Source organism: Leucopleurus acutus (assembly GCF_964270905.1).
Source record: "Leucopleurus acutus genome assembly, chromosome: 6".
Lineage (NCBI taxonomy): Eukaryota > Metazoa > Chordata > Mammalia > Artiodactyla > Delphinidae > Leucopleurus > Leucopleurus acutus.
The window spans coordinates 3,958,232-3,983,273 of NC_139149.1; the positions used below are offsets into that span (position 1 = coordinate 3,958,232).

Consider the following 25,042-nt stretch of genomic DNA (forward strand, 5'->3'; position numbering starts at 1 on the left):
ACGGCCAAAAAAAAAAAAAAAAAAAACCCAAAAAAATTTTGCTTTGCAAAATGACTTATCATCAATCACCAAAGTTAGCTAACTTTAAAAATTATACTAACTGAAGTACATTTACAGCTTTAAACTTGTCACAGCACTCCTGACATTTCATTTTCGAAAAAGCTTGAAAAGAAATGTGATAAGAGCCTCATGATGAGAAAACAGGCACAGAGATGTTAAGTAACTTCTCACGCAGTTGGTGGGTAGGAGACCCAGGACTAGAATCCAGGTCTCCTCAGCCTTTTGCCTTTCCCACTGGAGTCTCCTTTTAGTCCCCGAGCTGGAATACAAGCAAGGGGCAGCTCAAACCAGGCTCTCAGTGTAGGTCACTGTCTTCACACCCAATCTGCCTCTCCTTATGTTCTGACTGCAGCTTCACCATTTTCATTACCCAAACTGCATACAAGGGCCAAGGATGCCAGATGGATTCTACCTTTGAAATGTGGCCTGGCATCTCCATGTCTCTTCTGACCCTAATCCAGTTTAAAAACATCATGCTACCACACTGCTCTATAAAACACATCTCTGTCGTCTCATTCTCCTGCTTACAAACTTAGAATGGCTACCCAACTATTTACAGAAAGAATTCCAAATTTTGTAAGCCAGTAACTAAGACCTTTCACCATTTGTTCCAAACCTGTCTTTTCAATCTTAACTTCCCGATACTGTATTTCACATACCCTGGTTCCACCCTAAGCCAACATACTGCTGCCATTCTTACCTATTCCTTTCACTCCTCTATAACTTTATTACATTATCCCTTTCATCTTTAAGGACCTGCTTCAAAAAAGCACCTCCACAATGAAGCCCTGCTTGAATTCCATAAGCCAATCTTTTCTGAATTCCCTAGCCTTTAATCTGAACCTCTCTTTGGACACTTTTCTAGCCTTTATTATGATTACTAATGTACATGACTCATATCCCCCTATGGACAAGTGGTATGCTTATCTCATTTACTCAATCAAAAAATATTTACATGAATACACACTATGTTCTAGGAACAGGGATACAGCAGTGAATACAACAGACCAAAACCCTGCCCTCATGGAGTTTACCTTCTGTTGGTAAATAAGGACACAATATTGGAAGGCGGTGAATGCTATGGTGAAAAGTAAAGCACGTTAAAGGCATTGGGGAGTTGGGTTGGGGGGCTTCTATTTTAACTAAGTTGGTTAGGAGGTCTAGTGCAGAAGGTAACACTGAGTAAAGGCTTGAAAGAGATAGTAAAAGAACAAAGCACAGAAAGAAGTGCAAAGGCACTGAGGCATGAGCAAGTATGCAGTTTCCTTGGAAAAGAAAGGCCACTGTGGCTGACACTAACTGAACCAGGGTAGGTGGGATACCACAGCACAGTATTTTTATACAATGGAAATTTCCTGACAACTAGTGTAATTGTTTTTTATTATTATGTCTCCCTAATAGTAATAGCTACCACTTATTGAACGCCTACAGAGGCACTGCTCCTGGTGATTGAAACACATTAATTCTAATCTACACAATAATAAGAAAAAGGTATCATTACCCCCACCTTGCAGGTAAAGAAACCAAACCTCTCTGAGGTTAAATCACATGTGGAGGATCACACAGAAAGTTAAACAGCCTGAACTGGAACCTAAGTGTCCACTGGACTCAACTTCTATATAGACTGCCCACATCATAATAAAACCTTAAGAGTTCTCAGTCTTTACTTCTACTTGGTTTACACTGCTTTAATTTTTTCCAACCTCTCATTTGGCTAATTATTTCTAATAGTAGGAGTTATAAATACTACAGAACCTAAATTTCCAACCCTATTTCCAACATTAGTTATAAATTAAAACTTTAACTTACATGTATGTTTAATATGGTCTCTCTTATGAAAACAAGGCTGGAAGAGGTTAGAGATGACTTATTCACTCTCATTTCCTCGTAAATAATACCCTTTATTCTCATTTAAAGTTTTAAGCCCTGGCAGAGTAGCTCCAGCCTGGAACGAAGAAAATACAGAAATAGGCAAAAGGAATGAATAGTTACTGAACACTTTTAAAATTTGACTACTACCCTCCATACTCGTTTTACTTACCAACTAACATAATACCAACTCAACCGATCATAACATACTGCTTCAACGGACAGCTTACTGGTATGAAACAAAGATCTCTATTCCCTCACATTCACTGACAGTACTTTAACAAAAAATAAAAGTACTAACTGGACTCGCGCGGTATATAGAGAATTTCTAAAAACAGAACTAAAGCACGGTCTATAGTAAATGAAATGAAAAATCTAGTAAAGAGATTCAAGAGACAAACACAAAACCAAAGGTATACTGAGTTTTGTTCAGCTGTATGGAGAGGGAGAGAGGAATCTCTGAGTTTATAAAAGTTAGGAAATTAAACAAGCCATGTTCAAACCGTTACAGCGACATCTAAGGCTTGTTCAACTGTCAGTTAATATCTCCGCAGTAGCTGAAACAATCTTCCAACTCACAACAATAGAAAACTATCTTAATGAACTTAATGAACACGCGCCCCAGACAGGGCCAGGCCGGTTTCCGTGGGATTTACTGGCAATCCAAAGCACGGTGGTATTCCTCGATGCAGGTTACGGGAAACCCCATCTCAGACCACGCGCGGCTCGGGGTCCCCAGGGAAAAGAAAGGCGCCCCTGAAGAGTCCTTCCCGACCCAAGATGGGCAGGCTTGCCCCCAGCCCCTTCGCGCTTGCCTGAAAGGAAGAAAGTGGCGACCTCACCGCCGGTGGCCGGCCCGCCCCGCGCGCGGCTTGCCCTCCACTATCCGGCCACGGTCACCTCCGCTCACACCCCCGTACAGGCCGCACGGGCCACCCCCTCCAGAGCACGCGCGGCCACCGCCTTCGTCGCCGTCCAGTGGGAAGTGCGAGCATCCGGGGCTGCAGCCGTGCGCACCTCTTCCTCCATGGGGGAGCGCCCAGGGGAACCTGCTCCGGACGACCTCCGGCCTCCACCTCCGCCACCAGGTCCAGGGGGCACGGCCGAGAAGAACCTGGGCGCGGCAGAGTGACGCAAGAGATGCCGCGCGCGCGCGCGCACTGCGGCGCGGCAAACGCTCCGCCCCCGTCTCGCTTTCCGGTTGTGTTCCAGTCTGTTTTCCAAGTCCTGGTTGGCGGAGGGCGGCGGGGCGAGCCAAAGAGAGAAGGTTTAGGAGGCAGCGTTTTGCCACGTATTGTTGGGCAACCAAATGATCAAAGCCAAAGTACCTTGTACCGTGAATTCCCACGCGCGGTTAACATGTGAAGCTGCAGTTTAAGCGGTGTCCCTAAGAGCCCCTAGGGAAAGGTGCTCCAAGAGGACAAGGGGCGGGACTAGAGTGAGGCCGGTAGACCGGGGCGGGTTGGCGGACGCGGAGGCGCGAGACCAAGAGATGGGGGCGGGGCGGGGCTCGGCTCAGGGTCAGGCCCTCTCTTCCCAAACGTTGACTAACCGAATCGGGGAATAGATAAGTTCTTTGGAAGAGTTTGTGGTTTGGTTAAAGCCGGTCTCCCGACACTTGGAGCAGAGATTTATTTTTCATGAGATGCACAGAAAACCCACTGTTAAGCTGTCCTGCCTTGGCTCCTTCTGGAACGTGGCAAGTTCCTGGGACCCATCATCATGGTTTCCTCGAAAAAGGACAAAGACAGAGGGCTCATTTATTAGAAATGGAAAGCGCAACTAGCTACATCTGCAGTGAGACCTGCTAATAAATCAATAATACCTTTGTTACAGGTGCAAAAGTCCTCTGGGGGTATTCTTCCAGTTTTTGACTAGATACAGAAACACTATTATACCAAATTTAAATCATTTTGGGTGGGAATCTTTCTAAATTGAAGTCTATGTTTATTTAGCCAGAAAATGCCAGATATAATTTGCTCCTTTCAAACTGGACTGTTAACGTTCTAGACTGCACAGCCCCTGACCAGTCTGGTTTTGGTAACTATACAGCATCTAATTTAATCTGTAAGCTTGGCAACCAGACAGATGCGCTTTTTAGAACTGGCTCCGGAGGAACTTTTTTGCTTACTTTTTTGGTCTCAGCTGAATTCTAGCTAGATGACATGGTCAAATAAGGAATTACATTGACTATTGATAGCTGGCAAGCTGGTCTCTGATGATGTGGTAGATTGATAAAAATGGCTCTGATTCTCTACTCATCCATGTGCCCACCCATTTTGCAGAGTGGCTTTGCAGTTCCACTCCAGCCTTGGCCTTGGCCTTGGCCTTGGGACTGTCTTTGGCCAAGAAAATGTGGTGGTTCCCAGCCTAAATCATGATGAGAGGAAGCCTGGAGTAGTTTGCTGGAGGAGGAGACCAGGTGGAGCAGAGCAACTTGCAAAGCCTCCTAGCTGACTCAGAGACCAGACATTGGGCCAAGCTGGTTGAGGTCCACAAAATTGTGCTGTTGACCCATAGACATACGAGAAAGAATAAAGGAATCTTGTATTAAGTCACTCTTTTTTTTTTTTTTTTTTTTTTGCGGTACGTGGGCCTCTCACTGTTGTGGCCTCTCCCGTTGCAGAGCGCAGGCTCAGCGGCCATGGCTCACAGGCCTAGCCGCTCCACAGCATGTGGAATCTTCCCGGACAGGGGCACGAACCCGCATCCCCTGCATCGGCAGGCGGACTCTCAACCACTGCGCCACCAGGGAAGCCCTCTCTTTATTTCTTGACTGTGCCTCAGCTCTCCAACACAAAAAGCCTTTTTGAAACTACCTACCATATGAGGTTCAAAATATGGTATGATTAATATTACATCAAAGATGCTGACAATGTCATGCCTAAGGGCCACCTGACAGGGACATGACCCATCAACAAAGGAAGTAAAGGGTAGGGAGCATGCCTGATTTTCTATACTCCTCAGATCCAGATGTAGAGCTCAGGTTCAACAGTATTGTGATTGGCTAGCAGATACAACTAACAGTTTTGTTAATAGTAACCAACCCAGGCAGGTTTTTGTAGAATTTGGCACTTATACATTTCATGACCCCAGAAACCTGTGTGGAAAGGGTTATCCATAGAAACATTTAGTGGTTTCTTAAAATGTTTGTTCCTGACTTCTGTACAGGTACACTTTGATCAAAATGTGAGTCATCAAATCTTTTTGGATAGAGCCTAAGGAAAAATATTTTTTCTCAAATGAAATATTTTTTTCATTTAATAAAATTACTTATAGGACACTAATAAAGATTAATGAAAAGATTTCTCATGACACTTGGAGTATTAAAATGTGTTATGATTCTCATATTTTCCATGTGTTTAAAACATGTTATACACCTCAAAAACATGTACAAGTTATTAAAATATAGCTGGTTTTCTTTAATACCATCATTTCATTGTATCAGAAGGTAATCACTGGATGGTGAATCCTTCACACATCATGGATTTGCTCCCTAATATATGCTCGGGTAGACATTTTCTACATTGTGATGGAGACCTGGGCTATTTGTTTCTACAAAGAAAATGTGAAGCATTTGATTGAGGAAGTAGGATCATGTGGAACCAGAGACCACACAAGCATTTCATGTAAAGGGCAAAAAAGCAACGAGTGTTCAGCTAGAAATAAGTTATTTTATTTTAAAACACATACAGATTAATAAATATTATTGGAAAACTTAATAAATAGCATTTTTATTTACATAAGGCAATTACAACATGCTATGACTACTTCTATAAAGCAAAATATAAGCAAGTCTTAGTCATTGACAAATGGGTGTGTGTGCTAATTGGAAGCTTCCCTGATACATTTACATGAAAAAAATTTTATGCAACCAATCAAACATTTTACATTTTTTTATCTAGTCTTCTTCCTCTCTTTCACAATTATATTCCATTTTACAAGACAGTAATAGTTATCATTTAAAAAGGCAAAAACACTCAGGAATGCTACTGGAAAAACAGTACCCTTAAATTTTTCCAAACTGCAAAAACACTGACATGGCAGGGGGGAGCAAATTATTATAGTCTGACAAATAAAAGAAATATTCTGTACTTTTCAATGTGACCCTTTGGCACTAGTGGTTTGGGAGTTCCTGACATTTACCTGATGTCAGGTAGTTCATGGTCAGGGTTGAGCCGCTTGGAAGCAGGAAGTTCAGCATCATTCATTACAAATTCAACGCAACAGAATCAATCTGGTTCACAAGTCATTGATTCTTCTGCAGAACATAAACCTTTGCAGAATGTCAGAGAAGCTCATCACACCATCAGAATGTGATCTCTCAGTGCAGGTTTTTAAAGTCCTTGCTTAATTTCCATATTTTACAACAGAAAATATAAAACCCTGCCTTTTAAAATAAAAAAAAAGAAAATTAAAGCTTCATGGAATCATGCAGACTTTACACCCAGTGCTTCCTTTGCTTACTCAGTGCTCGAAGCTGTGTGTCTACAGCATGGTCCTGAGCAGACAGGATGCATGGTGCATCACTCCAAAGGAGTCCTGCACATGCGCTCTGGTCTGAGGCTACCAGCACAAACTAAACATGTGAGTGCTCTAACACAGATTTGGAGACCCATCCCACCATTTAGAGGTAGAGAAACTGAGGCACAGAAAGGTTAAGTGACTCACCTGTAGTTGCACAATTCAAGGAAAAACAGAGAAAAGAACAAATAAATCCTCCCCGGCTCATGCACTGGGCCCTAGACTATGCTTTTTATCACATTGGGTACATTTGAAATAGATGTTTATTTACATGATCATTGTTCTACTGAATATCAACTTTTCACTAGACAATATGTTTTTGATGTAACACAGAGTTACATTTTCTTAAAATATAATTCTTTGTTGCATTTAATAGCATGTGAGAAATGTGTACGAAAATAAATGAGTAGATATTGGGCCAAATTCTTGTTCCCATTCCTAAAATTCTTAATCTTTTCAAGTATATGATGGAGGTATAAGAATCTGGCCAGATGTGAAAAATCACCTTAAAATTCATCACCAGTTCAACTGTGAGGCGGAAGTGAGGAATACATATAGTTGAGGTATTTTATATGATAAACTGTTTTATGGTGTGACTGGTGTGCAAACTGATCTTTTCTCTTCCTAACTCAAGCTAACAGACCTCTAGCTATGAATATGAATAAAACATATGAAAAACTAACACAGATATGTCCTTGGGAGGAAGGTCAATGCTAAGGAGTTAATGTTACGTTTTTGGTCCCTGAGAAGGTGGAACACCAAGTTTCCATCTAATCCTGCTTGATAGGTGAACTACTTCGGCGGTGTCAGACACAGTTAAGGACAACTTCTTCAGACCACTGAAGCCAATCAGACAGTCAATGAACAGATCTAAACTAAAGCTTCTTCTCTTTCCAAGTTCCTACTCAGTCCCAGGAAGTCTAAGTCAGGATCAAGTAGGCATCAAAGAAGAGTGATGGGCATAGCTCTGTAGACTGCTCTTCTGGGTTAGTTGAGCAGCTTAGAAAGGAGAGGTGTCATCTCCCAACAAGAATTAGGCAGCACGACAGTGGCCTGTGATCAACACCTCAGTCTCCGTGGACTCATCCATGCGTGTAGACAGTGCATCTCGAGCACTTTATGGATGTCTAGAAACTGGCCTCTAGAAGGGAGCGCAGTATTTACAAAGAGCTGAGCAGTCGACGAAGAAGGAAGGTGAGAGGTGACTGCATACTTCAACAGTGCTCTCTTCTATCAGACGTGAAACCCAAAGAAAAACCCGAAGACCAATCTACTACAGCTGGAATGAACCTCTGGAAATAAAACTGCATAAATCAAATTGGCCTGAGAAGTAGGACTTGAAGGAATATTTCTTATTGCTGAACCAAGAGCAGCAAAGTGTATTTCACTAATTTTCTAATGTGAAAAGACCATAATAACATCTGAGTGATGATTCCCCCTGAAGGTCCAGCCGTGGGCGGTTCTTGCTCCCCATGTGACAGGGAGCAGACTGCCCTTCTCTCCGGATCCTTCTTTGCGGAGTTGGAGCAGTCCTGCAGAACAGCAAAACACCCGGGGTGGTCTTCGTGCTGGGTTTGGGTTAGAATCCTTAATAGGCCCTACACTTGATCACTGAGCAGAACAGGAAGCAATCTTTTTAAATGCAAAGATTCAGATGAGAAAACAAGGCATTGTCCAAGTAAGACAGGAGAGAAATGGCCTATTTAAGTATCTATCCAGAGCAAGCCTGGATATCATATCACAAACATATGATTTTAGAGGAGGCTTGCTTTAATTGAAGATAAAACCCAAAGAATACCATAATAATGAAAATGTTTTATATGTATTTACTTTTGGAAAGACCAATATAAGACCTATCCCCATTCTGGGCCCTACCCTTCAAAGCTTTACTTTTTAAATCTTTTTTTGTAATTCCAAATTATAAAAACATGAATCTGTAAAATAAATACTATAAGTCAGATATTAAACGCTCTATGTTAAACTTGAAAATTAGGCTGTTAGACTGCTGGTCATGTCAATTACTTCCAGGCTAGAGTCACACTTTTGGAATACAATGAATGATATGAACTGTGTTCCACTGGAAGGGAAGTTGTGTATCCTACCAAGGTAATTTGCTGAACAGATGTAAACTTGGGAGAGTCTAACTGTTCTGGGACTTATCACCTTCAAGAGGAGACAAACTATTACTACTTTGAGATTCTATTTTACTCTAAAAAAAATCATAGGGAGATAATCCAGAAAATATCACCTCTAAGTATCTATGGAATAATCATGGATTAACTGTAATCAGGAACATCAACAGATGAATTTAAATAAACTAAGCTTCACATGTAAACTGTAAACAAAAAAATGGTAATTTCCATATGACACATGGACTTTCTCATTATACTTGTATAGCCACATGTATTCTCTGAATATCTCATACTCCGTACCTAGAAATGATTTTTATGCCTAAAAGTATATTTATACTCCTACATTATACTTTCAGAAAGTTCAGTTCAATAAATTAAGGCCTGCATTCCTAAAAATACTGATGATAAAAAACAAACCTTCATGAGCTGATAAAAAGAGTAATGCATTTTTTGAGCATTTATTAACTATCAGTTACTATAAGATTTTTAAAAATTTTTAAATATTCTTGCTGCTGTTAGTTCACAGATCACTTGACAACCCATGATCATCACATGTACTTTTAATTCATAAAGGTGTTTTTTTCTCTATGTTAAACTATCCTCATTTAGTTTAGTCTCTTTGTTCAACACTTTAGGGAACTACTCCTTAGGTCTTTAGAAATGTTCTTTTTGTCCGAAAAAACACTTTTTTTTTTCCTATTGACATTCCTTAGTAACTTTAATTGGGTATTATTTAATTGGGTATCACCAAATCTACCTTACCCAATCCCATCTTTCAACTTGGCATAGCTTCCTATTTAGATAAAACGGTACACATGGGACTTCCCTGGTGGTCCAGTGGTTAAGACTCCAAGCTTCCACTGCAGTGGGCACTGGTTCGATCCCTGGTCAGGGAACTAAGATCCGTCATGCCGCATGGTGCAGGGGTGGGAGAACCACTGCAAATGAAGTACATGATATCGTGATGAATATCTGCATCACTCTGTGCTTTGTTCCCATTTAATACACATGCAAGGTTACTATCGATAGCCAAATGACCTCTTTGATCCAAATACTGGAATAATTAATGGCTATTTTGCATTTCAGAAGTTTGACTGAGGAATTGTAGGGTGCTCTGCCATCTCAAACAACAGGGAGATGGCTACAAATTGTTTTCATTTTTGCTAGAAATTCTTTTGAAAACTATGTGTGTTCCAGTTTGTAGAATATAGCCTAAGCTTAATTGTGTCCTTTAACTTGTTCCTGAATTACAGGGAACTCATATGTGCTATTGAACAGTTACTCTCTCATTTAACAGCCTTATTATCAAGTTAAATAATTTATTTCTTCTTAATGGCCACAATGCTTGCTGAAAGAGAACATGGATATATTTAATACTGGATCCCAGTTACATTAGACTGAATGCAAATAAAATACCTCATGCTACTTAAGTCAATTGTCTTTAATTGAACTATAACTACATGCTGAAAGGGTTGATTTACTCCAATGTGCCCTTAGTCTTGACTCTCTTCCAGTGAATGAATATACTATAATTTCTAACTGCTTTGAACATTTATGTTTTGAAGAGTGAAATATTAAAGTATAATCAAGGAGGCTGCATTACTCTAATCTAAGAGAACATACACACAGTAATATTCAAATTAAGTGAATAGTTCAAGTAATAAAGGCACTGAAATTGATTTGAGCTATTGAAAATCATCCTGCCAATGGAACAGTATATCATTTCCATTCACTCTTCTCTCTCTGTTTGCAATTAAAATGTCTAGGAGTTGGGGGTAGGAGAGTCAACACATCAGAGGATTAAAACCAATTAAATGTATATGCCTCTGATTTGGATCCGACACCTGAATGTTATACATGCTTAATGCAAAATTAAAAAACTACAGACACATTTACTGTAGAGTCAGACTTCAAGACAACAATTTCTCCCATTTCCAAAGTAAGCTTCTAAGTAAAAATATCTGTTCCCCTGCAAAGACTAATCAGAAAAGGCCCATTCTATTTAAATAATGATGACGTGTTTTAAAAGCAAAGAGTATTCATGAAAGCTTCCAGGTTAATGGCAATGAACATAAGATTCCTCTCATCAGAGAGAGATGACACCCAGGCAACCACTGAGCAACTTCAGAGTACAGAAGGCTGGGCCCCCACCCCAGTGCTGAGCAACACATCTTCACTCTCCACCAGCCCATCCATTAATATACAGGCAACTCCAACACCAGCGATTTACGGTCTCTTCTACTTCACGACAAATCAGGACCAGAAGCCACATCCATTTCCTGTTCCTCAAGCCATCCAACCCCCTGTTACATCCTAGTCTGTTTTCATATTAGATTTGTTCATCTCCCCAAGGTTGAAGTTGAACTCTTTGAACACCTGTATAAGGACAATCCCAACAGAGACAGTGGTGAACCCGCAGGCCATGCCCAGGAAGTCCACCAGACCCACGTTGCTCCACTCCCGGAAGAGGATGGCCGAGGCCAGCAAGACCAGTGTGGTGAACACAACGTAGTAGATGGCCCCAAACACAGAGGAGTCGAAGCACTCGAGGGCCTTGTTGATGTACCTGAACTGGATGATGATGCTGCAGCCAAGCACGGCCAGGAGCACCAGGCACAGGCAGAGGGCACGCCGACTAGACGGATTGTTGTGGAAGATGTCTTGGGCTGCCAGCCCAATGCCCTTAGTGGAAGGCACGGTGAAACTCCCCAGCAAGGAGCAGATGCTGATGTAGACCATGATGTTGGTGGGCCCGTGGGCCGGCGCGATCCAGAAGATCAGCAGCAGCAGCATGAGCAGCACGATGCACAGATAGCCTACGAACACTGGAAACGAGAGGGCGCACGGTGACCCAGGGGGCGAAGCAGAGCAGCCCTCGCCACGTGCTCCGCCACCTGCCCCCCCCGCCCACTGTCACAGGGGGCACCCTACCGCTCCGGATGTGCTTTACCACAGCCCCTGAGCTCACTCCACAAAAGTTATTCCCATCATCACTTTCATCATTCAAACATTCATAGCTCCTATATATTACATGTCAGTAAATAAGTCTTCTCTCTATTAGTAACATTTTTATAACAATAAAAGTCTACACAGATGCTTTGAGATTTTTTTTTCGGCCACACTGTGCGGCACGCAGAACTTCCCCTACCAGGGATCGAAGCCGTGCCCCGGCAGCAGAAGTGCAGAGCTCCAACCACTGGACTGTCAGGGAAGTCCTGAGAATTTTTTTAAAACCATTTCACAAGATGGTCAACTCAACAAACCCTAGGCACAGAGTGCTCCTACGTGTGGGGTGGGAGAGAAAGAGAGTCACATGGAGTCTCAAAGGACACACAGGGAAGCTGTAGGGGTGTTTCTGGCTGTTGCAGTGACTGGGGGCTGCACACAGTGGGTAGAGGCCAGGGGTCCTGCGATGTGCAGACGGCCCCACACGGTGAAAAATCATCCTGTTCTCCTGATGACTTCGGAATGTCATCTTGGACAGCAAAGTGGAAAATATTTATAATAATCAGAGCTAGAACCTGTTTTATGTGTAAAACAGAGTAATTTGGCAAGGACTTAATATACATTGAATTTTTCAGAACTTCAAGAGTTATACTCCATTTCAGAAGATCCCATTGCTGGGAGTTCCCTGGTGGTCTAGTGGTTAGGATTCCGGGCTTTCGCTGGTGGGGCCCAGGTTCAATCTCTGGTCAGGGAACTGAGATCTGGCAGGCCACCTGGCGTAGCCAAAAAAAAAAAAAAAACAAAAACAAAAAAGAAGATCCCATTGCTGATGGCAAAATCCTTAGTGTTTGAGTCAATAACACAACACCTCCACATCGGTCTGTTTTGCACCTGCCAGATTCACAGCACACACAGTGTGGGGTCTGCTGGCTTTAATATGTCTTCTCCTATAGTTGTACCTGAGCATTCCATTTTATTCCAAAGTACTGTTCTTAGGGCATTATGTTGACTGCTATTATATGTACAAGGAGTTGTATTTTCCATGAACTTCATTTCCAGATTGTAAAGGGGGTGCCAGGCACTGGGCCTGAGGGACTGGGAACAGCCTGGACATGTGTATCAGCAAGCAGGTGGTGGGAGCCCCTCTTCCTCAAGGATAAGAAAAAGACTATGGAGCTCTGCTGCAGGGGAAGATTCAGGAAGATACTACAGCTGAAAGCTGCCTGGGAGCCTGACCTATAAACTGGGCAAGGGGTAGTGGAGGGCAGAGAGCAGCACGCGCAAACGTAAAATACTGCTGAAGTGTGGGCTGTGTTTGCGGAAAAATCAGAAGTAGCTTGAACGCAAGTGCGCAGGCTTTATTTCATAAAAAGCAGCTGGGGGGCTTCCCTGGTGGCGCAGTGGTTGAGAGTCTGCCTGCCAATGGAGGGGACACGGGTTCGAGCCATGGTCTGGGAAGATCCCACATGCCGCAGAGCAACTGGGCCCGTGAGCCACAACTACTGAGCCTGCGCATCTGGAGCCTGTGATCCGCAACAAGAGAGGCTGCGACAGTGAGAGGCCCGCGCACCACGATGAAGAGTGGCCCCCGCTTGCCGCAACTAGAGAAAGCCCTCGCACAGAAACGAAGACCCAACACAGGCAAAAATAAATAAATTAATTAATAAAAAAAAAAAGAAGAAGAAGAAAAGAAAAAGTGGCTGGGCCTGAGTGTGCAGTACTTTGGGTTTTCTCTCATCAGGGGGAAGGGGTGGTGGTGATTGCAGTTATGAAAAAAAAAGAAATTATGTCAAAAGTAGATACCAAAAAAAAAAAAAGTACAGGGCTCTGCGGGGGCTCTAAAGATGAATTAAATCAGACCTCGGCTCTCTGAGAGCTTCACTTCAGAGGGAAGCATGGAGGCCTGGACACATGGTGGTCCTGAGAGGAGCAGCCTGGGGCCGATCCCGCAGAATGGGCGCACAGATGCGGGGTGGGGGACGGCGTCCATGCACAAGGTCCAGATCCCAGGAGGCAGCAAAGGGGCCACGGCAGCAGGGCAGCCCCGGGGGGCAGCAGCAGACAGTGGTGAGCAAAGAGGAATCAAGGGCCTGGAGGACAGACCACAGCGGGGCGGAGGGTACAGCTCCAGCCGGGAGAACCGCGCCGGAGGCGGCAAGCTCTCTGGCACCACAGCTCTGAGTTACCTGGGTTGGTCAGCTTCTCCTCCAGCTCGGCCTGAGTGGTCACACTCTCAGATTTCGGGGAGTGGATAATCAGCACGACAGAACCCGCACAGCTTAGTAGACACCCCAACTTGCCCAAGATGTTGAGCTTTTCTTTCAGAAGGTAAGAAGCTAAAATGGACCTTCAATTTTAAAATAAGATATGATTAAATCAAACTACCTGACCGACCTGTTTCTCCTAACTGCAGATGTTATTAAAGCTACATCTTCTTTACCGTCACATTTTATTTTTAAATTAGTTTTTAAGTGTACAAAGGTTAGGAATTTATTGAAGTTGCTATTTCAGTACAAATAGGATCTTCATGCCAATTCCATGCAGAGCCAGTACATAATGATACTATTAACTCATACCACTCTATTACTTCAGTAGATATGAAATATACCAGGGTAGAAAACTAAGTTTTATGATGGATCAAAAATAAAAATATTGCCTCCATATTTTTAAAAGTACACAGTCCAAAAAAACTATGTTAAGTAGGAAAGCAGGATATGAAAATCGTTAAAATAATTACAAGTAATTCATGATCAGAACACTTAAGTTAAAATAAATTAAGTGAGAAAATGCACAAATAAGAAAAAATCAAAATGCTAATAGTAATTGAATTATGGTACAAGGAGTATGGGTGATTACTTTTCTCTTCTCTAATATGGAAACTTTTAAAATGTGGTCACATTACTTATTTAATGCAAAAAAAAAAAAGCATTCCTCATAAAACATCTGTAATCTTAAGACTGGTACAGGGAGGGCACACCAGACCCAGATACCAATATATATATACAGGACTATTTCCATTCATCCTCATTTCACAGATAAGGAAACCAAACCTCAGAAAAGATCAGCACTGAAAGCAAGGCCACAAAGCTAACAAGAGGTGAAGCCACGGAGAGGTCAAAGCTTCCATCTTTCCCTTACAGCGCTTTGTGTCCCTGGCCCTGGATAGCCTGGTCCCCAAGGAGACCCATCAGTGTAGCTGGGAAAATAAGCAACATGCCTGAAAGAAACCATACAGGATATAATAATACAAAACTGGATGTTAAACTGGGGGGCTCCACACAGCTGCACGGAGAGGTGGCAACAAAGGAGTGGGCGGCTCCGAGAATAAGAGGTGGGCTGGAGTCAGCCAGGAACAATGGGTGGGCCTATGCCGGGGGAGAGGGCTGCCACAAATATGGAAGAAAGGGGCAGGGTAATCCCACACCGCGAGGCCAACTCACCTCTTATTGCGCTCTTGGTCTTATACCAGAGTACAAATTAAACAGCCCTGCTATAAAACAGTGTATAACAGAAAACTTGAGGGATGCTAAGGCCAATAGATCAGGAAACAACTGCCATTGAAAAAGACAGTTTATTGCTCACGGTCTCCGAGCTGAGGGCCGTAGCATCTTACGCAGGACGGCACAGGGAAGCGCTAGCGTTGGTCAGGAGGCGCTGGCGGGTTGCGGAGGGCTGTAGCAAGAGCCTTCACTTCACTGTGGTCTCCGGGGGAAGGGGTGTGTAAGGCAGTGCAAGCAGTTTAGCACTGGCCAGAGGGAAGAGCTCAGTGGCGCTTGGGCACGGGCTGTCCCTAGCTGTCTATGACTTGGTCCTGGGGGATCAGCGCAGGTGGCTAGTGGGCAGGAGTGTGAGAGTCCAAAAAAGGAGGTGGTTGGGATGTGAGCTCTGGATCGGTTGGTTTAGGTTTGAAACGCATGCCTGAGCAGGAAAACTCCCGAGGAGAGAGGTGCGCATGCCAGCGGACACGTGAGCCAAGGCAAGGTGACTCGGGACCGGACTGTCCAGAACAAGGCGTGTGCGGCACAGGCATGCAGGGCAGATGTTAGGGCATCCAGTTTAGAGACGCTAGACACATGGTTAATAGAGTGCCATGTCATTTAAGGACACACCAGATAAAGACGTGGGCAACCGCTTACCTCCTGAGTATGTTCCTCATGGAGAACTAGTCCTTGCCTCCCCTCTGTGGCTGAGAATGGATGACCCCCGGGTGGCTGGAATAGGGGCCATCTACCTAACAGGCTTCCCCAGCAGGAAATCCACCAGCTGTCTAGGCTCAAAACCTTTCTCCTCTCACTTTTCCTGGGCTGCAGTAACTAAAGCCTGCTACCTTCTTATCTGAGATTAAACAAAAAGCATATAAAATCTCTTTGACTTAAATCAGGAGTCCACAGACTATGGCTGAAGGCCCAATCCAGCCCTTCACCTGTTTCTGTGAATAACATCTTACTGGAGCACAGCCGTGTCCACACAGTTAGTCTGGTCTCTGGCTACTTCCCACTATGATGGTAGAGGCGAGCAGCTGCAACAGAGGCCACATGGCCCACAAAGCCTAAAATATTTACCATCTGGCCCTTTACAGAAAAAGGTGGCCACCCCCTAAGTTAAATGATCTACAGAACTAATCGCACATCTATCTGGAGAGTTGGCCTGAGGTGGAGGCACAAGTTACATGTCGGCATCAGGGCCACGACAGCACAGAGGAAGGAGCAGCATCCTCACTGGAGGGGTTGGGGGTACAGCAGAGGTGGGAGGGTGGGGTGAGAAGCAGCGTGATAAAAGGCAATGGAAAGAGGGGGAAAGAAATTTAATGCCAAGAGAAAGTCAATAGACTATCTTAATAAACTTATAGTAATAGTAAACAAACAAAAAATGCGCTGTAGAATTGACAGCAAGGTCTTGAAGAGAAATTTGTATACCCAAGTTCATAGCAGCATGATGCACAATAGCTAAACTGTGGAGGCAACTCAAGTGTCCACTGACAGATGAAGAAGGAATCAATACACAAGGAGTGCACAAGGGTTCCCTTTTCTCCACACCCTTGCCAACACTTATCTCTTGTTTATTTTTTATGACAGCCATTCTAACAGGTATGAGGTGATATCTCATTGTGGTTTTGATATGAATTTCCCCCATGACTAATGATGTTGTGCGTCTTTTCATGTACCTATTGGGCACCTGTATGTCTTCTTTGGAAAAACATTTCTTCAGTTCCTCTGCCCATGTTTTAATCAGATTGTGATTTTTTTTGCTATTGAGTTGTAAGATTTTTTTATATAATTTGGAGATTAACCCCTTACCAGATCTATGATTTGTACATATTTTTTCTCATCCTATAAATTGTCCTTGTATTTTGTTGATGGTTTCCATTGCTGTGCAGAAGGTTTTTATTGATTTTTAAAAGATTTTTTTTAAAATTTTAAAGTCTTTATTGAATTTGCTACAATATTACTTCTGTTTTATGTTTTGGTTTTTTGGCTGTGAGGTATGTGGGACCCTAGCTCCCTGACCAGGGATTGAACCCACACTTTCTGCGTTGGAAGGTAAAGTCTTAACCACTGGATCACCAGGGAAGTCCCTGTGTAGAAGCTTTTTGGTCTGATGTAGACCCACTTATTTATTTTTGCATTTGTTGCCTTTGTTTTTGATGTCAGATCAAAAAAATTGCCAAGACCAATATCAAAGAACTTACTCCTTATGTTTATCTTCTAGGAGTTTTATAGTTTCAGGTCTTTTTTTTTTTTTTTTTTTGCGGTACGCAGGTCTCTCATTGTTGTGGCCTCTCCCGTTGCGGAGCACAGGCTCTGGACGCGCAGGCTCAGCGGCCATGGCTCACGGGCCCAGCCGCTCCGCGGCATGTGGGATCTTCCCGGACCGGGGCACGAACCCGTGTTCCCTGCATCGGCAGGCGGACTCTCAACCACTGCACCACCAGGGAAGGAGTTGATTTTTGTGTACAGTGTAAGATAGTGATCCAGCTTCATTCTTTTACATGTGGCCTGACCAGTTTTATGGAACAGACTATCGTTTCTCCATTATATTCTTGACACTTTTGTCTTAAATTAATTGACCATATATGTGTGGGTTTGTTTCTGGGTTCTCTATTCTGCTCCACTGATCTACGTGTCTGTTTTTATGCCAATACCATACTGTTGGGACTTCCCTGGTGGCGCAGTGGTTAAGAAACTGCCTGCCAATGCAGAGGACGCTGGTTCGATCCCTGGTCCGGGAAGATCCCACATGCTGCAGAGAAACGAAGCCTGTGCACCACAACTACTGAGCCTACCTTCTAGAGCCTCGTGCCTAGAGCCTGTGCTCAGCAGCAAGAGAAACCACCGCAATGAGAAGCCCACGCACCGCAATGAAGAGTAGCCCCCACTCGCCGCAACTAGAGAAAGCCCGCATGCAGCAACGAAGACCCAACACAGCCATAAATAAATAAATAAATACCGTTTGGATTACTATAGCTTACAATATAGTTTGAACTCAGGAAGCTTGATGCCTCTAGCTTTGTTCTTTCTCAAGATTGCTTTGTCTATCTTTGTCTTTTATGGATCCATACAAATTTCAGGATCGTTTGTTCTATTTCTGTGAAAAAATGCCACTGGAATCTTGATAGGATTGCACTGAATCCATAGATTGCACTGGGTAGTATGGACATTTTAACAATATTAATTCTTCCAATCTATAAGAATGGAATATCTTTGCCTTTATTTGTGTCTTCTTCAATTTTTTTCATCAATGTGTTAATAGTTTTCACTGTACAAGTCTTTTGCCTTCTTGGTTAAATTTATTCCTAGGTATTTTATTTATTTATTTTTTTGGCCATGCCACATGTCATGCAGGATCTTAGTTCCCTGACCAGGGATTGAACCCGCACCCTCTGCACTGGAAGCTCAGAGTCAACCACTGGACTGGCAGGGAAGTCCCTATTTAATTCTTTTTGATGCAACTATAAATAGGATTGTTTTCTTGATTTCTTTTTCTGATTGTTTTTCTTCGTGTGTAGAAACACAACTGATTTTTGTACATTGATCTTATATCTTGCAACTTCAGTGAATTTATTTATCAGTTATAACAGTTTTTTGGTAGAGTCTTTGGGGTTTTCTATATACAATATTATGTCAGCTGCAAGTAGAGACAGTTTTACTTCTTCCTTTCCCATTTGGATGCCTTTTATTGCTTTTTCTTGTCTTGCTCTGGCTAGGGCTGCCAGTATAATGCTGAATAAAAGTGGCAAGAGTGGGCATCCTTGTCTTGTTCCTGATCTCAGAGAAAAAGCCTTTGGCTTTTCACTATTAAGTATAAAGTTAGCTGTGGGATTGTCTTATGTGACCTTTATTATGTTGCAGTATGTTCCCCCTGTACCCAGTTTGTTGAGTTTTTGCCATGAATAAATATTTGATTTTGTCAAATGCTTTTTCTGCATCTATTGAGATGATCATATGATTTTTACCCTTCATTTTGTTAATGCGGTATATCACACTGATTGATTTGTGGATACTGAACTATCTCTGCATCCCTGGTACAAACCCCACTTGATCATGGTATATGATTTTCTAGTGTATTGTTGAATTCAGTTTGCTAATACTTTGTTGAGAATTTTTGCATCCAATATTCATCAGTGATATTGGTAAGTAATTTCCTTTTTTGTAGTGTCCTTGTCTGGTTTTGGTGTCACAGTAATGCTGGCCTTGTAAAATGAGTTTGGAAGTGATCCCTCCTCTTCAATTTTTGGGAAGATTTGAGAAGGCTTAGTATTAATTCTCCTTTAAATATTTGATAGGATTCACCTGTGAAGCCATCTCTTCCTGGACTTTTCTTTGCTGGGATGTTTTAAATTACTGATTCAATCTTCTTCTGCTCAGATTTTCTATCTCTTCATGATTCAGTCATGGTAGGTTGCATGTTCTAGGAATTCATCTGTTTTTTCCTAGGTTATCCAATTTGTTGGTGTAGAATTGTTCATAGTCTCATGATCCTTTCTATGCCTGTCGTTCAGTTGTAATGTCTCCTCTTTCATTTCTGAATTTATTTATTTGAATCTTCTTTTTCCTTAGGTAGTCTAGCTAAAGGTTTCTCAATTTTGTTTATTAAAAAAGAAAAGCAGCTCTCAGTTTTGTTAAGCATCTCTATTGTTTTTATGGATGTTATTTCATTTATTTCTGCTTGGCTTTTTATTCCCTTCTTTCTGCCTACATTGGGGATAGTTTGTTCTTTTTCTAGTTCCTTGAGGTAAAAAATTAGGTTATTTGATATCTTTCTTTTGTCTTAATGTAGGCATTTATTGCTGTAAACTTCCCTCTTAGATCTGTTTTTGCAGTTTCCCATAGCTCTTGATATATTAGGTCTCCATTTTCATTGGTTTCCAGATACTTTTGGATATCCCATTTGATTTCTTCTTTGACACACTGGTTGTTCAGGAGTGTTTATTTAATAGCCACATATTTGTGAATTTTCCAGCTTTCCTCCTGTTATTGATTTGTAGTTTCATACCACTGTGGTCGGAAAAGATACTGGGTATGACTTTGATCTTCTTAAATTTGCTAACACTTGTTTGTGACCTATCGTAAGATCTATCCTGGAAAATGCTTCCTGCACACTTGAGAAGAATGTGTACTGTGCTGCTGTTGGATAGGATGTTCTGTATATGTTAGATTGGTCTAACATAGGGTTCAAGTTCCATGTTTCCTTGATTTTCCGTCTGGATGATCTATCCATTGTTGAAAGTGGGGTATTGAAGTGTTTTACCATTATTGTATTGTTGTCTATTTTTCCCTTCAGATCTGTTAATATCTGCTTAATATATTTAGATGCTCTGATGTTGGTGTGAATATATTTGTGATTGTTATATTTTTGATGAATTGACCACTTTATTATTGTCTAATGACCTTCTCTGTCTTTTGCTACTGTTTTCAGGTTAAAGTCTACTTTGTCTGATATAAGTATAGCTACTCCTGTTCTCTTTTGGTTCCCAATGGCAAGGAAGATCTTTTTCCATCCCTTCACTTTGAGTGTATGTTTCCTTAAAACTGAAGTGAGTCTCTTGTAGGCAGCATATACCAGGGTTATATTTTTTAATCCATCTAGCCACTCTATGTGCTTTGATTGGAGAAATCAATCCTTTAACACTTAGAGTAATTATTGATAGGTAAGGACTTATTAATGCCATCTCATTAACTGTTTTCTGGCTTATTGGAGTTCCCTTGTACCTTTCCTTCTCTCTTGCTGCCGTCCTTTGTGAACTGCTGATTTTCCATTGTGATATCCATTGATTCCCTTCTCTTGTTTGTGAAGCTACTGAAGGTTTTGTTTTGTGGTTACCATGAGGCTTACATTAAGACATCTTAGAGATAAAAGTCTATTTTGCACTCATAACAATTTAACTTCTATTGCACACAGAACCTCTAATCTTTTATTCCCTTCTTTTTTTCATATTTTTGATGCCACGATTTACATCTTTTTCTACTGTGTATCCATTGATCAACTGTGGTAGCTATGGCTCTTTTTTAAGACTTTTATCCTTCAACCTTTATACTAGAGTTAGGTAGTTAACACACCATCATATTACAGTATTCTGTATTCAGTATTCTCAATCTGACTATATGCTTACTGTTGCCAGTGTGTTGTATATTTTCATATATTTCCATGTTACCAACCAGTGTCCTTTCATTTCAGCTTGAAGAACTCCTTTAGGCATTTCTTGCAGGCAGATCTAGTGGTGATAAACTCCCTCAGCTTTTATTTGTTAGGGAAAGTCTTGTTTGTTTGTTTTTTTCCGGTCCAGGTTTTTTATTTTCTTTATACCCATCATGCCATGAATTCATAGGGAATGGGCTACAACAGTTCAGGCTCCTTTCCATTGGTTCTCACAAAGTGTGTTTCTCTGGGTGGAGCAGGCTGGCACTTCAGTTGAACCCAAGTACCTTTCTCTTTGGCTTCCTTCTTTTCCTGATCATTTTCCTTCACCCGTTTCAGGAAGCTATCTTGGCTCTTAGAGTGCTTAATATGCTTGATACGCTCATTAATTCTCTTGGCAAGAATCTTGCCCTTGTTTGTTTACAATGATGCCAACAGCATGCTGGGTTAACATTGTAGACTCTCCCAGTTTTGCTGTGGTAACATTTGTGGGGCATTCCTTTTTGAACAGTGCCCATTCCCTTGATATCTACAATAACACCTTTCTTGTAGATTCGCATGTATGTGCCCAAAGGAACAACTCCATGTTTTCTAAAAGGCCTAGAGAACGTGTAGCAGGTGCCCCTTTGTGTTGGTCATTTTGGCGAATACATTTTCATATAATTTCTGTGGCAAGGAGACCGAAGAATGCTTCAGATAACCCACCAAAGCCAAATCACTGTTACAACGAATGCACACTTCACTTTAAATGGTGAGAAGAATGCCTGAGAGACAGGGGGAGGGATAGGAGGCTCCGGGAGCCACATGCGTAGGGAAAGTCTTTTTTTTTTTTTTTTTTTTTTTGGTACGCGGGCCTCTCACTGTTGTGGCCTCTCCCGTTGCGGAGCACAGGCTCCAGACGTGCAGGCCCAGTGGCCATGGCTCATGGTCCCAGCTGCTCCGCGGCATGTGGGATCCTCCCGGACCAGGGCACAAACCCATGTCCCCCACATCAGCAGGTGGACTCTCAACCACTGCGCCACCAGGGAAGCCCATGGGAAAGTCTTTTTCTTGCCTTCATTTCTGAAGGGCAACTTTGCGGGGTATAGTATTCTTGGTAGTTTCTTCCATTCAGCACTTCAAACATATCATCCCCTTTTCTCCTGGACTGCAAGGTCTCTGTTCAGAAATCCATTGATAGCCTTATGGGTGTTTCCTTCTATGATTTTTTTTCTCTCTTGCTGCTTTTAAAATTCTCTGTCTTTGATTTTAGACAGTTTTATTATAATGGGTATTGGACAAGATCATTTTGGACTGAAATTTTAGGGTAACCTATGAGCTTCATGAACTTGGATGTCCAAATCTCTCCCCTGGTTTGACAGGTTCTCAGCTACTATTTCCTTTACATAAGCTTTCTACTCCTTTCTTCCTCTCTTCTTCTCCTGGGATTCCAATGATGCCTACATTGTTTCTCTTAATGGTGTCATGAAAGTCCCACCAGCTTTCTTCATTCCTTTTCGTTCTTTTTTCTTTTTGTTCCTCACATTGGATATTTTCAATTGATCTGCCTTCAAGCTCACTGATTCTTCTGTTTGGTCGTCTGCTGTTAAAGCTCTGTGTTGAATTCTTCAGTTCTGTCATTTCATTCTTCAGCTCCAAAATTTGTTTGGTTCTTTTTTTACATCTTCTATCTCTTCATTAAACTTCTCATTTTGGTCTTATGTTGTCTTCCTGATATCATTAAATTGTTTATCTGTGTTCTTTTGTAGCTAAGAGTCTTTGGAACAGTTATTATGAATTCTTTATTAGGAAATTCAGGATCTTTATTTCTTTGGGCGTTACTGGAGGTTCTTTTGGTGGAGTCATGTTTCCCTGATTCTTCATGATTCCTATAGCTTTGCATGTCTGCACATTTGAAGAAGCAGTCACCTTTTCCAGACTTTACGGGTAAGGGAAGACTTTCACCTAGGGGTGCGGTCATGCTGGAGTGCGCTGTGGCCCTCGGTCAGTGGTGCGGGGCACCAAGAGCAGGCGCATACGGTGGCACCAGGTCCGGTGGGGCATGTCTTTTGGCTCAGGCTGCTAGGGTCTACATCATCAGCAACTGTGTGCTCCATGGTGAGTACTGCTGAGGGTCCATAGTGGCCGCAAGGGGTACTGGGGTCCATAGTATCACTTGGGGTCAAGTGGCTAGACACCAGGATAGGCAGAGATGGTGGCCAGAGCCAATGATGTGCCACACTCAGCTCTGAGGGCCAACTGCAGGGGCCTATATAGTTTCAAGTGCCTATATAGTGCCTGCCAGTTGCAGACACACAGACAGCGGTAGGGGCCAAGGCAAGCAGCAAGGGCTGGGAACAACTATAAGCTCACTAGCAGCTGTGGGATTCCTACCATGGCCCTGCGGTAGCTGCACACTTCCCAGCCCCACAAGCCATGCACAGTGTAATGGAGGCTGGTGACAGGGGTTGGGCCAGGGGTGTGCAAGTGCATAGCTCAAGTGGCTGGCGGCAGGTCAATGCAGCAGGGCAGGCTAGTGACAGAAGACAGGGCCTGATCCAGACCAACATGTAGCTGTGGAGGCTGGCGGCCGGAGTGCTCTCCTGTGGCTGCCAGGATACCCGCTCCCAAACTGCACATTGCAGTGGAGGCCTGCAGTGTGGAAAGGCACAGCTGGAGGCACTAGCTGCAAGGAAGCACACTGTGGCGGGGTCAGCTGTGGAGGTGTAGGCTGCTGTCTTGCACTCACATGGCCACAGAGGGTTGCTTGCTGCCCGTGCGGTTCCCAGGCTCCCCAAGTGCAGGGGGGGAGAGTGGGGAAACGGAGCAAGGAAGGACTCGGGCTTCTGGCATCAGTGAACGTGAATACCTATAGGGCAAAAGTTGCTGAAATATGCAGGGGTCCACGGTGGTGAAACCTGCTAAGTTTTTCTGCAGAGCAGGTCACTGAGAACCACACTCACTCCCACTGCATGGCTGCCACTGGTATCCCCTGCTTTTCTTCCTTGCTCCTAGCCATTTCAATACACTTCAGTTTTGCCAATCTGGGTGGGAGCTTCGTGTGGTGCTCTGAAAGTCTTGGGGAAACTGGTCACTTCCTCCATTCTTCCTTTCCTGGCCAGGGGGACTCTTCCTATCTGGGAAGTTCCCTCACGGCACTGAGCAACCCCAACTTGGGGGAAGGGATAATGCAGTCAAAATGAAGCTGTCTTCTTCCTTCTTTTTCTTGCAGTTATTCTCAGGTTTTTGGTTCCACTGTATCACTAAATTTTCTCAAGTGGACTCCGGAGCTCTCCCAGAGCTGTTTTCATTAATGGATAGCTAATTGTTAATTATTGTGGGGAGATGGAGGCTGAGTTCTTCCTTTCCAATCTGGATGCCTTTTAATGCATTTGCTTGACTAACTGCTTTGTGTAGAACCTCCAGTACCATTATGAATAGAAGTGGCAAAAATTGGACATCTTGTCTTGTTCCTAATCTTAGGGGGAAAGCATCTAGTCTTTAACCAGTAAGTATGATGTTAGCTGGGGCTTTTCCATAGAGATCCTTTGCAAGATTAGGAAGTTACCTTCTATTCCTAGCATATTGACTGTTTTCACCATGAAGGGGTGTTGAATTTTATAAAATAATTGTTCTGTGTCTGTTGAGATGCAGTGTTCACCCTTTATTCTATTGATGTGGTGTATTACATTATTTTATTTTTGATGTTAAATACACCTTGCATTCCTAAGATAAATCCCACTTGGCCATGGTATATAACCCCTTTTATATATTGCTGGATTCAATTAGAGTATTTTGTTGATGATTTATCCATCTATATTCGTAAGAGAATTGGTTTGTAGTTTTCTTGCGCTGTGTTTTGGTTTTCTTACCAGGGTAACATTGACTTCATAGAG

At 42.7% G+C, this 25,042-nt stretch overlaps 1 protein-coding gene and 1 pseudogene across 2 annotated transcripts in view; both read right to left on the minus strand.

Annotated features, from left to right (window-relative positions):
- Nucleotides 1-5,589: 5,589 nt before the first annotated feature.
- The window catches only part of NIPA1 (NIPA magnesium transporter 1), a 41,546-nt gene continuing 22,093 nt past the window's right edge, over nt 5,590-25,042 (minus strand). The window contains exons 4-5 of the mRNA XM_082841834.1: nt 13,718-13,878; nt 5,590-11,410 (exon numbers count right to left, since the gene is read on the minus strand). Of these exons, the coding sequence (XP_082697960.1) occupies nt 10,899-11,410; nt 13,718-13,878 (673 nt within the window). The 3' untranslated portion in view covers nt 5,590-10,898. The remainder of the gene's footprint in view (nt 11,411-13,717; nt 13,879-25,042) is intronic.
- LOC309962948 (large ribosomal subunit protein eL21-like) lies at nt 21,339-23,263 on the minus strand (annotated as a pseudogene). The gene is made up of 2 exons: nt 23,112-23,263; nt 21,339-21,791 (listed from the first exon to the last, which is right to left on the minus strand). The product of its transcript is annotated as a large ribosomal subunit protein eL21-like (transcript).